This window comes from Lepidochelys kempii, chromosome 3 (assembly GCF_965140265.1).
Source record: "Lepidochelys kempii isolate rLepKem1 chromosome 3, rLepKem1.hap2, whole genome shotgun sequence".
Lineage (NCBI taxonomy): Eukaryota > Metazoa > Chordata > Testudines > Cheloniidae > Lepidochelys > Lepidochelys kempii.
This window is the reverse complement of record NC_133258.1, coordinates 186235172-186249689: the sequence shown is the minus strand read 5'-3', so window position 1 is coordinate 186249689 and position 14518 is coordinate 186235172. Positions and strand designations below refer to the sequence as shown.

Genomic DNA, 14518 nt, shown 5'->3' with positions numbered 1-14518 from the left:
CACATTCCTTGGCTTTCTTCTTGTTGCCAACATACCTGAAGAAACCCTTCTTGTTACTCTTGACATCTCTGGCTAGCTGCAGCTCCAGGTGCGATTTGGCCCTCCTGATAACATTCCTACATGCCCGAGCAATATTTTTATACTCTTCCCTGGTCATATGTCCAACCTTCCACTTCTTGTAAGCTTCTTTTTTATGTTTAAGATCCGCTAGGATTTCACCATTAAGCCAAGTTGGTCGCCTGCCATATTTACTATTCTTTCGACTCATCGGGATGGTTTGTCCCTGTAACCTCAACAGGGATTCCTTGAAATACAGCCAGCTCTCCTGGACTCCTTTCCCCTTCAAGTTAGTCCCCCAGGGGATCCTGGCCATCCGTTCCCTGAGGGAGTCGAAGTCTGCTTTCCTGAAGTCCAGGGTCCGTATCCTGCTGCTTACCTTTGTTCCCTGCGTCAGGATCCTGAACTCAACCAACTCATGGTCACTGCCTCCCAGATTCCCATCCACTTTTGCTTCCCCCACTAATTCTACCCGGTTTGTGAGCAGCAGGTCAAGAAAAGCACCCCCCCTAGTTGGCTCCTCTAGCACTTGCGCCAGGAAATTGTCCCCTACGCTTTCCAAAAACTTCCTGGATTGTCTATGCACCGCTGTATTGCTCTCCCAGCAGATATCAGGAAAATTAAAGTCACCCATGAGAATCAGGGCATGCGATCTAGTAGCTTCCGTGAGCTGCCGGAAGAAAGCCTCATCCACCTCATCCCCCTGGTCCGGTGGTCTATAGCAGACTCCCACCACTACATCACTCTTGTTGCACACACTTCTAAACTTAATCCAGAGACACTCAGGTTTTTCTGCAGTTTCGTACCGGAGCTCTGAGCAGTCATACTGCTCCCTTACATACAGTGCTACTCCCCCACCTTTTCTGCCCTGCCTGTCCTTCCTGAACAGTTTATAACCATCCATGACAGTACTCCAGTCATATGAGTTATCCCACCAAGTCTCTGTTATTCCGATCACGTCATAGTTCCTTGACATCACCAGGACCTCCAGTTCTCCCTGCTTGTTTCCAAGGCTTTGTGCATTTGTATATAAGCACTTGAGATAACCTGTTGATCGCCCCTCATTGCCAGTATGAGGCAGGAGCCCTCCCCTCACAGACATTCCTGCCTGTGCTTCCTCCCGGTATCCCGCTTTCCCACTTACCTCAGGGCTTTGGTCTCCTTCCCCCGGTGAACCTAGTTTAAAGCCCTCCTCACTAGGTTAGCCAGCCTGCTGGCAAAGATGCTCTTCCCTCTCTTCGTAAGATGGAGCCCGTCTCTACCCAGCACTCCTCCTTCATGGAACACCATCCCATGGTCAAAGAAACCAAAGCCTTCTCTCCGACACCATCTGCGTAGCCATTCGTTGACTTCCACGATTCGACGCTCCCTACCTAGGCCTTTTCCTTCCACGGGGAGGATGGACGAGAACACCACTTGCGCCTCCAACTCCTTTATTCTTCTTCCTTTTGTTAGAAAACGGTGAATAATGCATTTCTAATTTACTAGATTAATTTTTTTACTTGTGCTTTGTGTCAAGCACCATTTGAATGGGAATTTTAATGAAATTAAAATGCAAAAAAGGGGGATGTTAAAGTTATTTAAAATTAGCTAAATGAAAATACCTTAAATGTGCTGGATACGTTTAAAAAAAGATTATTAATAATTTTTAAATGAAAAACATGTTTTAGCACGATACGTCTTATATGCAGTTAATGAATTGAACTGATTGTTTCTTGCCACCATGTGCTTTGAGATTTTAGAACTAGTAGGTCTCATTCTCTCACCTAGTTTTTTATTCAGAAAGGAAAACCAGCTTTCCAGGTTTCTCAACTTATTAGTCTTCAACTTTTGAATGAACTAATTGAACTGAACTAATTAAATAAACTGAAATGAAGAAAATATTCTCTTTGAACCTGCAGAAGAAGGGCTGTTGTTGTCAAAAGCTGGTTTAGCACTTTGGTAGACTCTGGTTACAGGAGCTTAGAGAGGGCTTCTGCTAGTTCAGTGATTTAATTGTCTTTAAAACTTTAGTAGTAAATGTATACTGCTTTTATTTTTTAATTAAAATTAAATTAATTAAAATTAAAGAGTGAGTTTAAACCATAACAAAGGTTGCTATAATTGCAATTTTAATTTTAAATAGGTTTATTTTTAAAAATTTTAATAACATTAAAATCCTCTTTTTTAAAAAAATCATTTTTATCCACCTTGTTTCTTTGAGTTAAAGTTGATCTGTGTTTAAAGTTATACATTTGGAACATGTGTGGAATTATTTCCCAAATTGTGTTACATTCATATTTTCATTTCAGAGAACAGTTAATCTCATATTTGTGTATTTTCACAAATATGGAAAAGTTTTTTTTCATTTCCATATTGTAAATAAGTTGTTTACTCTAATGTGTGCATTCATCTTTACGACTACCTTAAATTCCAGGGTATTTCTGTTGAGAGGAAGAATGTTAAGTCTTTTTTCATGTAAATTTATTCTGAATGTTTAATAAGATTTGATCAAATTATGTTTTGGGTGGTAGGACATGAAAGAGACTGTCAAGGCTGATTCCCCACTCTAGCATGTTGAGTGCAGAAGGTGGGGGCCTGCAAGGATTCTAAAAATTAATACTGCCCACTCCAGTTTGATATTAAACTCCCAAGATTACAGCTTTTCTCTGATCTTGGATGGGGAGATGCTGCCGCCCCACCCAAGTGCAAAAAACCCTCCCCTTTTGACCCAGGAAGGCACACTTGGGAATTCCTCCCTGTGGGGTACCCTCGAGCCCTTTCACGCCCCCCGCCTCCTCCCCACTACCCCTGGAGAAGAGCTGAGAAAGAACACAAAGGAAGTCAGTTGTTGCCACCAGCTAATTAAATAACATATGCACAAACCTCTTAGGACACAAAAAAACCCAATCCTGTTCTTAAAAAAGGTAAATTTTGTTAAAAACAAAAGGAAAGAAAATACATCTGGAACTTAGGGTATTGCTGGATTTAAAAAGAGCAAATATAATTAAGCATCAAGAATGGTTTTCTTGAAGTCCAGCTTAATGGTTACAAGCAAAACAAAAGCATTTGGGGGTTAGCACAGAGGAGTCCACAAGCCATAAAGAAATAAGAGAGAAATCCAATCGTGTCTACCTAGACATTCCCTGATCTACTTACATATCTGGGGTTTCAGGTAAGTAGGTTCTAGGTATGATTTTTCATACCTGGTTTAAAGCTTCTTACAGCATTGCTGCTCTGTCTCTCCTCTCTCCAGAGAACAACCACAGACAGACAAAGGGAAAGTTTTTTCCCAATTTTAAATAATTCTAGCCCTCACATTGGCTCTTTTGGTCAGGTGCCTCTCCCCTCCTTTTACTTATGGGCTTTTTTAACCCTTTACAGGTAAAGCAAGTAAAGAATAGCTACTAACAGGTATTTTGTAGCTAACTGGCTGGCTGGGTGCCCCTGCTCTCCCTCCCCCACCACCCCTTTCATTTATCAGAGAGACTGTAAAGAGTCTTATACTCATAGCAGAACTGGTCATTTCATCCTCCTTGATGTGATATGTCATTCTGTCTTGACAATTTTAACACCAGTTCAAGTAGTAATTGCGTCCTTGGATATATTACTTATTGTATGGCATTCAGTCTATTTTGTATTGCACCTGAATTTTTTTTTGAAAATCACAAATATTTATTTTTAAATAGGACACCTTGATTGTTTGGTCAGAAGCAGAGAATTATGATTTAGCGCTGAGTTTTCAAGAAAAAGCTGGCTGTGATGAAATTTGGGAAAAAATCTGCCAGGTACAGTTAATTTTTAAAATTCTAATTTTCAAATTTTGATGTGTCCTGTCTGCTTGTTTTGTGTGCCATAATTTTTAAAACAAAGTATAAAGTAAGAGCATGTTTATATTTTTAGGATTCAGCTGCCTGATACAGTAATTCTGATTCTTTGCTGTTCACACTGATGCCTGTAGTTGCTTAGAGGCCCATTAGAGCCATATTGTCAATTCCTACTAATTCCCAGAAGGCAGCTTCAGTTTGACAGAAAGTATAGATTTTTTTTTTCTAAAGACAGCACATATTAAATAAAATATAAATTCTGTATTTTTCAGTATGTCTCTTCAGCGATTGGGGCTGTTGTCTCTTTTCAGCTGCCATTTTAATTATACTTCCTAGAAGAGGTGAAGTTTGAGATTAAGACTGAAATAATCAACTTTCCCATCAGAAACATTTAAAATCTGTTTCAAAGTTCAACAAAATAAATGGGCAAAAACTATAGAACTTACCTTCCAGCATTGAAACTCTGATTTCCGGTACTTTCTAATGTGGAAAGCTAACTCTTACAGTCCTAGTTTGCATATCAGATTGTCAAGCTGGAATCTTTGTTTAATTATCCATTATTATATTTGGCATTTAACTCTGGTCTTCAGTGGTTTACTCTCCTTGTGATTATGTATGGTTTAAAATATCTTTTATATACCAAATTGTTGTTTGTTTAACCTGGAGTTTTCCTTAAATTTAGGAACCATTAATTACTCCTGGGGGAATTCTGCATCCAAAAAGTCTGTGCACAATATTTTAAAATTCTGCATATTTTTTGTCAAAACACCCTATAATCACACCAGTTTCAGTTATTTTGGTAATTTATTTCAAAATGTGTGTCAGCAAATATGTCTGTAACAATACAGACAACAAAAATGATTCAGGGAATGTTTTTTGAGAAGTAGATTACTTAGTAGGCATATTAATACAGAACTCTGAATAATAATTCAAACTAAAATACAGAAATGTATATCTCGCACCCCTCAGAAGCAGTGCAAAGGCTTGGGGGAGTCAGGCGTAATGGAGGAGTTGAATGAGAGGGAAGTAATTGCTGGAAAAGAGCCTGGGAGTGAACCTGGAGGGTTATTATTGGGTATGGATGGGAGAAGAATGGAACAGGTGATTTTTTGGGAGGCGGGGGGAAGAATGGAGGGATTGTTAGGGAGTTGTAGTGCCTCCCCAGTGCAGACCCTGCCTGACCCCTAGCCTCTCCCATTCAGTCAGGCATGTCTTCTCCCATCCCCATGTGTCCCTGCACCCCCTTCTCCCTCCCCCATGTAACCCTGCACCCCACTCAGCCTCTGGCTCAATGCTGTCACCCCACTAGCTCCTGTGGCCCCACCCCAGTCTGTCCCCCCACTAACCCTTCTGAATCCCAGTCTTTGTTGCCCCCCCCCAGCAGCCTCCTCTGTCCTCTTCCTCCTGCTTCCTCCCCCTCACCCCCACACCTATGTCCCTTGCCGCCTCATCTGGGCCCACAGGCAGGGTGCTATGAGGGAGGCAGCCTCTGTCCCTTCCTTCTCCACAGCTTGCTGCCGCGGCTGCCTTCTCTTCTGGCACCACAGCAGCCCCTGGTGGGTGAAAGGTGTAATTGCAGCACCTTCCCAGCAGAATCTATTATTCTGTGGGGGACATGAAATCTGCACTTACACAGTGGTGCAGAATTCCCCCAGGAATACATTAATATCAATGTAGGAAATGCAGCATTTTGACAATGCTGTTTACCACTTCTGGAAAAAGAAGAGAAAATAATTCTTGTAGTGACTGTTGACTGTGGGTTGAGGGAGTCCAACACATTGCTGGATTAGGCCCTAAATATTACTGAAGAAGAGAATATTTTGGTGATGTAATCTTTTCAAGAATTAGCAACCTTTCAGTCCACTTTCAGATTGCTTTTCAGTTCTCTTCTTGGAGTAAGTGAAACAATAACTAATAATGAGCCAACCATGTTAATTTTTGGATCAGTTCAGTATACTCATTGGCTTTTGTTTAACTGTTCTCTATAACAAAGATCAGAGGACCTAGCCACTGATCTTCATCCAGAGGTGTGTTCTGTGTATTACCTCATTAACTTACATTCCATGTGTCTAACTTCTGTCTCAGGATCAGGCTTATAGGGGGATAGCCTCATATTATAATAATCCTTAATTATGAAATTTATTTTTTAAAAACATTTCTGTATGTGCTCTTTAGATATAAAAAGACAGCTAAGCTTTCAGATTTTTAAATGCTATACTAACAGAAGTTATTTATGCCATTGTAACTTAACTCAAAAGTGTGTAACAAACTAAATTTATTAGGTCTTTGTTACTATTTTGAGCAAAGTGTCTATTTTTCATGATGGAAGTCCATAGTTTTGTAAACTAAATGTAATGGTGAATGTTGCTAAAGGGAGATGGGTCTCTGTCTACCTGTGACACAGCTGATTTGCCTCTCCAGGTGGATCAAGTCATGTCACTAAACCAGGCCTATGAGGTGGTAGCATAACATCCTTTCGGACAACCAAGGGGGAACTATAGAGTGAGTGAAGCTGCAGAGAGAGAAAGTGTCCCCCTGAAGGGGTTTGGGAGAGAAATAGAAGTTCCAGCTGGTTCTTTCTTCTGGGGAGAAAGCTGGAGAAGACAGGCCAGGACCTGTCTTCTCCAGAGGTTTAGAAAAGAGAGGAAGAGACAGTATATCATGGAGAAAGGGCTGTGTCCAGGCTAAGGCCTGTTTGTGTTCATTTTGGAACTTTGTTAATAAAACCAGACCCCAGTAAGGGCTGTTGTTGGGCTTGTGGAAGCCTCTTTTTGAGTTATCAAGGAAGCAAGGGGGAAACTTGAGTCTGGGCAGTGCAGAGCCACCTCTGGCCATGAGGGGGCATAGGGAAGGTGGCTGACCCTATTACAGCATTATTCAAATGTAAATGTAGAGTAAAACTTCTAAGGGGCCTAAGTTGCATTTTCAAAAATGACATTGACACTTAGCCTAAGACTCATTTTTTTTCAATGAGACTTAGACTCCTAATTGCAGAAGTTACTTTTGAAAATTTGATTTAAGCACTTCTTGGTATTTTACTCATCATCCTTGATAGTGGGTTTTTAGCATACATAGATCATTTAGATTTTGTAGGACTTATTCTGGTCACTTCCTGACTTATAACTGTAATAACAAGATAACAGAATTGCACCATTGTAAAACTAATACAAGAAGAGAAGCAAACTTTAGATCAGAAACCTGTTTTGAGATTGACATTTACATTGGCCTTTTCAATTGCATCAATTTGATAAAGTTAATAAGAGACCATGTTATCATCTGTGATTGGAATTTTATTAAAAGGATCTTTTTATTTACACTCAACTAGATGGTATTTCTCTGATGTAACACAGTAACGTTTGAATGCCGTATTTGATCAATTCCAAAATTTCAGGGATTATTCTAGGCGCTAATGGGCAGAACCCTATTTTGATGAAAATTGGGGGGGAATTGATGGGGCACACAAAGTCCTTGACATCTAGTTAGCACAACCACAATGTCAGCCTCTTCTGTAATTCTCTATAAATCAAAGAATCAGTTGATGGTATAAATTAACATATTCCAGCATACAAATACCCCTCATTTTATCTCTGTCCATGTCCCACTTGAGTTCCAAACACTGACACCCTGAAAGAGAGAGAGAGAGAGAAAGAGAAGAGGAGGAGGTGGGGCACACAGAGCTTCAGCTTTGGAGGGGAAGAATGAGAGGCCTTGAAAAGGAGGCATCAGAGCCCATGGCATGGGAGACCTGGGAGGAGCAATGGGGAGGTGTGCAGAAGTTATGGCATGGGGGGAGGGGTGAATGGGGTATACACAGAGGCCCTGGAATGAAGGATGGGGTTGGGAGCTTGCAGTGAGTCCCTGAAATAGTGGGGAGGAGGGTGGCTCACCGCGATCTTGTCAGGGAGAATGGAAGGAAACTAGGAGTGCCAGGTTATGCAGTTAGCTCAGCCTACAGAAACAATAAAATGTGCAACTTCCTAGGTGCATGTTTTAAATCAAGATGGGATATTTTTCCACAAAATATGCTCTAGTTCAAATGTTAACTAATTTAGGGAGGGCTTATGGTCTGTGTTACCTGAGAAGTCATACTGGAGATGATCACAATAGCCCTTTCTGGCTTTGTAACTTGTGTTTTGCTACAAAGTCAGATTACAGTGAAAATCTATAGAAATCCTATTACAATGTAGAAGTGAAATAAAATGATGTAAAGTTAATACACTCATTTAGAATAATGCTTATCAAGGTTTTTTGCTTGTGTAGGCTTAAGGCTTACTCTGTGCCTGCTATTGACTACATATATGGAGTGAAAGGGAACTCTTCCTCCCCCTGCAATCTGACCACAGTGATGCATTGCTTGGGCAAAATTGTGTTTAATGGGGTTGGGTTTAGTTTCTGAGCTCATTTTCTTTGGTGTTTTAAGGCTTATCCTCAGTATAATTATGGTTCTCAAATATTACTATAAGTACATGGGCAGAAATTAATATCGCAATTCATTGACTAGGTAGTGCGTTGGGTTTTTCTTTGTTCATGGAAAGGACAAGGGTTAGTGCACTACTGACTTTGCACTGTCAAAAATAGTAGAGTACCATTCTTGGCTTTTGTTGCAAAGGAAATTAGTTACATGAGTGGGATCAGATTAGTAGTGACTACAAAGTACTCTCATAAATGTTTAGTGGTATGAAACGAGAATCCTGCACCTAAAAATTCTGTGCATATTTTAAAATTCTACAAAATTCTGCATATTGTCAAAATTACACAATATAATCACTCCAGTTTCAATTACTTTAGTAATTTATTTCAAAATACCGGTCAAATAAAATTGCTGTGTGACTATTCCTGCCCATCCCAAACATTCTATGCAGCGTGACCCCTGGTGGCAAGTAGGTTCAGACTTTTGACTAATACCTTACTGGATGATTTATCAAAAGTTGAGGAATGGTCAACATTCGCTCATCTGGGTTTCCAGGATCATAGGCAGAAAAAGTCAAGTTGGTATCACTGTGACCTTCCACTGGAAATAAATCTGGACCCACTGATTTAATATCAGTCTTTGACCTTTTGAATGAGACCATTGAAAACAGAACTCCTATCCGTTCTCAATATTAAGCATTCTGTGGCACTTTTTAAAAAGTAGCTTTCCCTGGTCTTCCTTCCTTCTTTCCCCTCATATTGTGTAGCCTGCCTAGAAATAGGGATGGCTGTCATGCTGATATCAAGTAAAACCAGTACAATGATTGCTTTTAGATTGCCCCTTACCAAAGACCACCTCAGAGAATCCTTAGACACATTTGTTGAGAGCAGTTCTGCTCCACCTTTATTAGAAGACTTCCTCTCAACAACTGAATGTGTTGGTCTCTTTACTAGTTGCTTTACACATGTTTCAAAACGGTTTGTAAAACAATGCAGGAAGAATTGTGCTATGTTATTTAGGTGTATTATATTTAGGTTTTGTATAAAACAGTCCCATGGAAGTTTTTATGTGGAGAATGAACAAATTAAGTTTTCCTTCACAGCATCTCATAGTGCTGCTGTGGTTGACCTTCCATATTTCCATTTTAAACACTGAGTTTTTAGGATATACAGCTCTTCCATAAAACTTCAATTTGTATATCTTGGATACCCTGAGTTTGTTTAGCTAAGTATTTTTCAGCTCAGCCCCTGCTGAGGCTCTTTTTAATTATTTATTTAGTTAGTTATTTAAACTAATGGGATAAGTAGCTGGGTGGGTCTAGTCTCTGTAGCTGCCTCTCTACCCCTAGAACCCTACTAGGCAGGGGAAGGCCTACTGCAGAACAGACTCTTTGTGTATGGGGAGAACAGGAAATGTAGGAGAACATGTAAGACTTTGCATATTCTTCATATTTTGTCAAAATAACACTCTATAATCATGCCAATTTCAATTACTTTGTAATTTATTTCAAAACACCTATCAGCAGCTATGTCTCTAACAATCGACACACAATTTCCCTCAAGAAGTAGAGAGTTAAGGAAACCCCTATGACAACCTAGTTCCTGCTTCTTTGCTTCCTCCCCTACAGAGGCCAGCAGGAGGGGCAGACACCCACACCTCTATCCCCCAAAACCCAGCTGCAGGGACCGCCCCCCCAGCCCAGACACTTGCACACATCCCCTATCTCCCTGAGCCCAGCTGTGCTCCCTCCCTCCCCAGCCCAGACACTTGCAGACCTCCCCCAGACCCAGCTGCAGCCTGCCCCCCAGCCCAGACTCCCACACCCCCGACACACAACCCCTCCCTGGAGCCGAGCCGCAGGCCCCTCTGCAGCCCAGACACTCTCACCCCCTGCCCACCAGAGCCCAGGATCCAGAAGGAGAAACAGCCTGATTCTGGGTCCTGGGCTAAAATGCAGTTTCCTGCACTCCACCTCCTTCCTTCAGGGCATGGTTAGTACTGCAGCTGCTGGGAATCCTGCAGCTCCCTTCTCTTCTTCCTCCTCCTCCTCCTCCTCCCCTCCCCTCCCCTCCCCCCCCCCCCGCCACCCCCCGGAATTTCTGCGCCAAGTGTATTCCTAGTTATGTAATCCAAATGCTATCTGAGCTTGCACTTGTATTTTTAAGACTTTATTTGTGTTTATTTTGCAAGTCACTTTCAGACCAATGTCCAAAATAGGAAAGGAAACAGTTGTTTTTTAATAATTGGGTTTCCCTAGTGCTTCTGCTAGCCCAGCTTACAAAAAGGATTGTTCTTTTTATGGTATTCATTATATGCCTACTGTATAAACTTCACTATCTCTATGTACTTGGACATTTTAATTACTTCTATAATATGACTTCAGTGGAATTACGAAGAAGCAAAGAGCTTTAAGATTTAAAAAGTTACTTTGTTTTGAAATAAGTATAGAATTTTTAAATGATCATTATTTAAGGCTAGTGACTTTTATTTTCACATTTTATACATGGCTGTGAAGTGCCTAGCAAGCTGTTGGCACTACAGTAGAAACTGCAAAGTTACGAACTGACCAGTCAACGACACACCTCATTGGAACCAGAAGTAGGCAATCAGGGAGCAGCAGACATACCAATACATATATATATATATATATATATAATTTAATTTTTTAAAAAGCAAATGTAGCCCATACTTTGTTAAACTACCTAAAAAAAGGGGGGGGGGGGCAGCAGCATTTTTCTTCTGCACAGTGAAGTTTCAAAGCTGTGTTAAGTCAATGTTCAGGTATAAACTTTTGAAAAAACAGCCATAGCGTTTTTTTTGGAGTTACATCCATTCTCAAGTTGTCACTCCTGAGGTTCTACTGTATATAATTATACATGAGTTATTTAAATTACCAACTTGAATGTTTTCTGTATGTCTGTGAATATTTTGGGATAAGACAGTAATTGTTTACACTCCATTTTTAGGTTCAAGGTAAAGATCCATCAGTGGAAGTCACACAGGACCTTATTGATGAATCAGAAGAAGAACGCTTTGAAGAAATGCCTGAAACTAGTCATTTGATTGATCTTCCTACCTGTGAACTCAACAAACTTGAAGAGATTGCTGACCTAGTTACTTCTGTTCTCTCCTCACCCATCCGTAGAGAAAAGTTAGCGCTTGCCTTGGAAAATGAAGGCTACATTAAGAAACTATTGCAGCTTTTCCAGGTTTGCGAAAATCTAGAGAACACTGAAGGTTTACATCATTTGTATGAAATTATTAGAGGAATTTTGTTCCTCAATAAAGCAACTCTGTTTGAGGTAATGTTTTCTGATGAGTGTATTATGGATGTTGTGGGATGCCTCGAGTATGACCCTGCTTTGGCTCAGCCGAAAAGGCACAGGGAGTTCTTGACCAAAACAGCAAAATTTAAAGAGGTTATACCTATAACAGACTCTGAACTTAGGCAAAAGATTCATCAGACTTACAGGGTACAATACATTCAGGACATCATCTTGCCAACACCGTCAGTTTTTGAAGAGAATTTTCTTTCTACCCTCACTTCCTTTATTTTCTTCAACAAAGTTGAGATTGTCAGTATGTTGCAGGTAAGTGAATCGAAGGAGGTAGGGCGGGATTGTAAATTGAGACTTCCAATTATGATTTTGAGGTTAATTGTACATCTTTAATTCAGTGTTGTGTAATCATGTATATCTTTCATTCTGTTTGCACAGTATCCTTGGTGCTTCCCCACACTTCAAACAGATGTTAGTTTTATGCTTTTATGTAATATAAATTGAGTTTAAAGTACATTACAACCATCTGAAATGTATCATATACTTCAAAAACTGATTATAAATAGCAAAATGATGCAGTGGAAAATGGTGAATAGACTAGAAGTACCATAATAACTTTCACACATCTATAGTGTGATCCTCAATCTGTGAGTGAATTACAACACATTTTAAACTGTTTTCATCAGACAGCATGCAGTTTTATTTCTCTTATATTAATGGATAGCAACACTTCAGTGTGACAAAATATTTTCACAGCAGATCATTAATCCCCCATTTGTAATAAGTATAGCAGGAATGTTTCTGAGCATGTTATCTACATTAGTGCTATTCATTTGTGGCACCAAGTAAGTGCTCTAAAATAGTTGCTCTCAATTTTTCCAAACTACTGTACCTTTTTCAGGAGTCTGATCTGTCTTGCATACCCCTAAGTTACACCTCATTTAAAAACTACTTGCTTACAAAATCAGACATGAAAATACAAAAATGTCACAGCATACTATTCTGAAAAATTGCTCATTTTTACCATATAATTATAAAAGAAATTGACTGAAATATAAATATTGTACTTACATTTCAGTGTATAGTATGTAGAAAGTATAAACAAGTCATTGTCTGTATGAAATTTTAGTTTGCACTGACTTTAGTGCTTTTTATGCTTTTTTGTAAAACTAGGCAAATATCTAGATGCGTTGATGTACCCCTTGGAAGACCTGTGCATACCTTGGTTGAGAACCACTGTTTTACAACAACCAACTTAATTTGACTAGTGCTTCTTGACATCAATGCCCCATGGTGGTATTTAATAATAAAAGCAAAACTGTCGTTGGGTAAAGGGCTTAAAAACATTTATCAGACACTAGCCAGAAGTACTAGAAGAATAGCTTGGAGCATCACCAGGAGGTACCAGAGGCAGTGCTTTGGTGAAAGGCCATTTATGCTTCACATAAAATTGTGGGTAGTCTCTATTTTCCAACCCAAATTCTGTTGCTGTATGATGCTAGCACCAGAGTAAAACTGACAGATACCTAATTGGTTTTATTCTGCTCCTGCTCTAGGCCGTTGTGCAGAGAGGGTTTTCTCAAAGGGTGAAACTGGTTAATCTATGGGCATGGTTAGCCTCCAGGAAAGGAGAAGGGAATCAGAAGATATACTAATGAAAGTGAGGGATCAATAAAAATCCCAGAAAGAGAGCAGAGAAGAGGAAAGCATAAGGGATGGGGTGAGGAGTGAAATTCCCAGAAGGTGCACCAGAACACTGAGACACAAGAATATATATAAAGTGAATTGCTTGCTTTTAGGTTGTGGATTGTATGAATTTCTCATACTTAGTTAAGTTTGACATTTAGTTAACTGATTTGGTAGCCTAAAGAAACTCAAAAATAAAACCGTCGACTAACAACATTAATAGAAGAACTTGGGTTTGATACAGGTGTCTCTTAAAGATACAGGTTTCTCCCTCATTTATTTTTGTGTATATGGGATCTTGCTACAGATAAAAATGAAAGCTCTTGTTTTTCTGAGACACCATCTCAGGACGTTGGGGTCATTGGGTTTTTTGTTTGTTTTTTGGTTTTGTTTTATTTCTCTTCTTCCCACCTCCAAACTCTGTTTCAGGGTGCTGTTTTTCCAATTTAGGTTTCATCAACTTATTTGTGAAAGTCTGATTGCATCTTAACAGAAAACTCTGATCCCTGTGCTGATTAACTCCTTTCTTTACTGGCCCCTGAGGAGTGCTTGAGGCCTTGATGTGTTCTGTCACTTCTCCATTACTCTCAGCTATAGTAATGAAAATTTTGCAGTCTTGAGTTTACTTGATTTTTTTTTCTTTAAGTAAAATTAGATGGTAGCTGTAGTTGCACACATTTCAAAACCTGGCTACTTGTGCGAGTGGGGCATACTGACGTTCATCTTTTAAAAACTACTTTCCGTAGACCACCTATTCCACATCAGGATGGCAGCAGTGGCAGCTGCTGCTGCTAAAGGTGTATGTGAATGAAAACAGTCCCTTCACACGGGAGGGAAAATCTAAATTGTTGTATTACCCCCAGTAGTAAAGACATGCTTGTCTCAGTCCCTGGAAAAATCATGGAGCAGGTCCTCAAGGAATCCATTTTGAAGCACTTGGAGGAGAAGAAGGTGATCAGGAACAGTCAACCTGGATTCACCAAGGGCAAGTTATCCTTGACCAAGCCTTCTGTGAGAGATAACTGGCTCTGCGGATCTGGGGAAAGCGGTGGACATGATATTCCTTGATTTTAGCAAAGCTTTTGATACAGTCTCGCACAGAATTCTTGCAAGCAAGTTGAAGTATGGGTTGGATGAATGGACTATAAAGTGGATAGAAAGCTCGCTAGATTGTCAGGCTCAATGGGTAGTGATCAACAGCTCAATTTCTAGTTGGCAGCGGAGTGCCCCAGGGGTCGGTCCTGGGGTTGGTTTTGTTCATTATCTTTATTAATGATCTG

The 14518-nt window shown here is 40.0% G+C and overlaps 2 protein-coding genes across 3 annotated transcripts in view; both read left to right on the top strand.

The window, feature by feature from the left end:
- Nucleotides 1–3750, top strand: part of PNPT1 (polyribonucleotide nucleotidyltransferase 1) — an 83618-nt gene extending 79868 nt beyond the window's left edge. Inside the window, exon 30 of the transcript XR_012158287.1 lies at nucleotides 3726–3750. The gene's annotated coding sequence lies outside the window, so the exon portion shown is untranslated. The remainder of the gene's footprint in view (nucleotides 1–3725) is intronic.
- Nucleotides 1–14518, top strand: part of PPP4R3B (protein phosphatase 4 regulatory subunit 3B) — a 74922-nt gene that overhangs the window by 9922 nt on the left and 50482 nt on the right. For both annotated transcript variants that reach the window (XM_073339327.1, XM_073339325.1), the window contains exons 3-4: nucleotides 3726–3824; nucleotides 11241–11864. In XM_073339327.1, the coding sequence (XP_073195428.1) occupies nucleotides 3726–3824; nucleotides 11241–11864 (723 nt within the window). The remainder of the gene's footprint in view (nucleotides 1–3725; nucleotides 3825–11240; nucleotides 11865–14518) is intronic.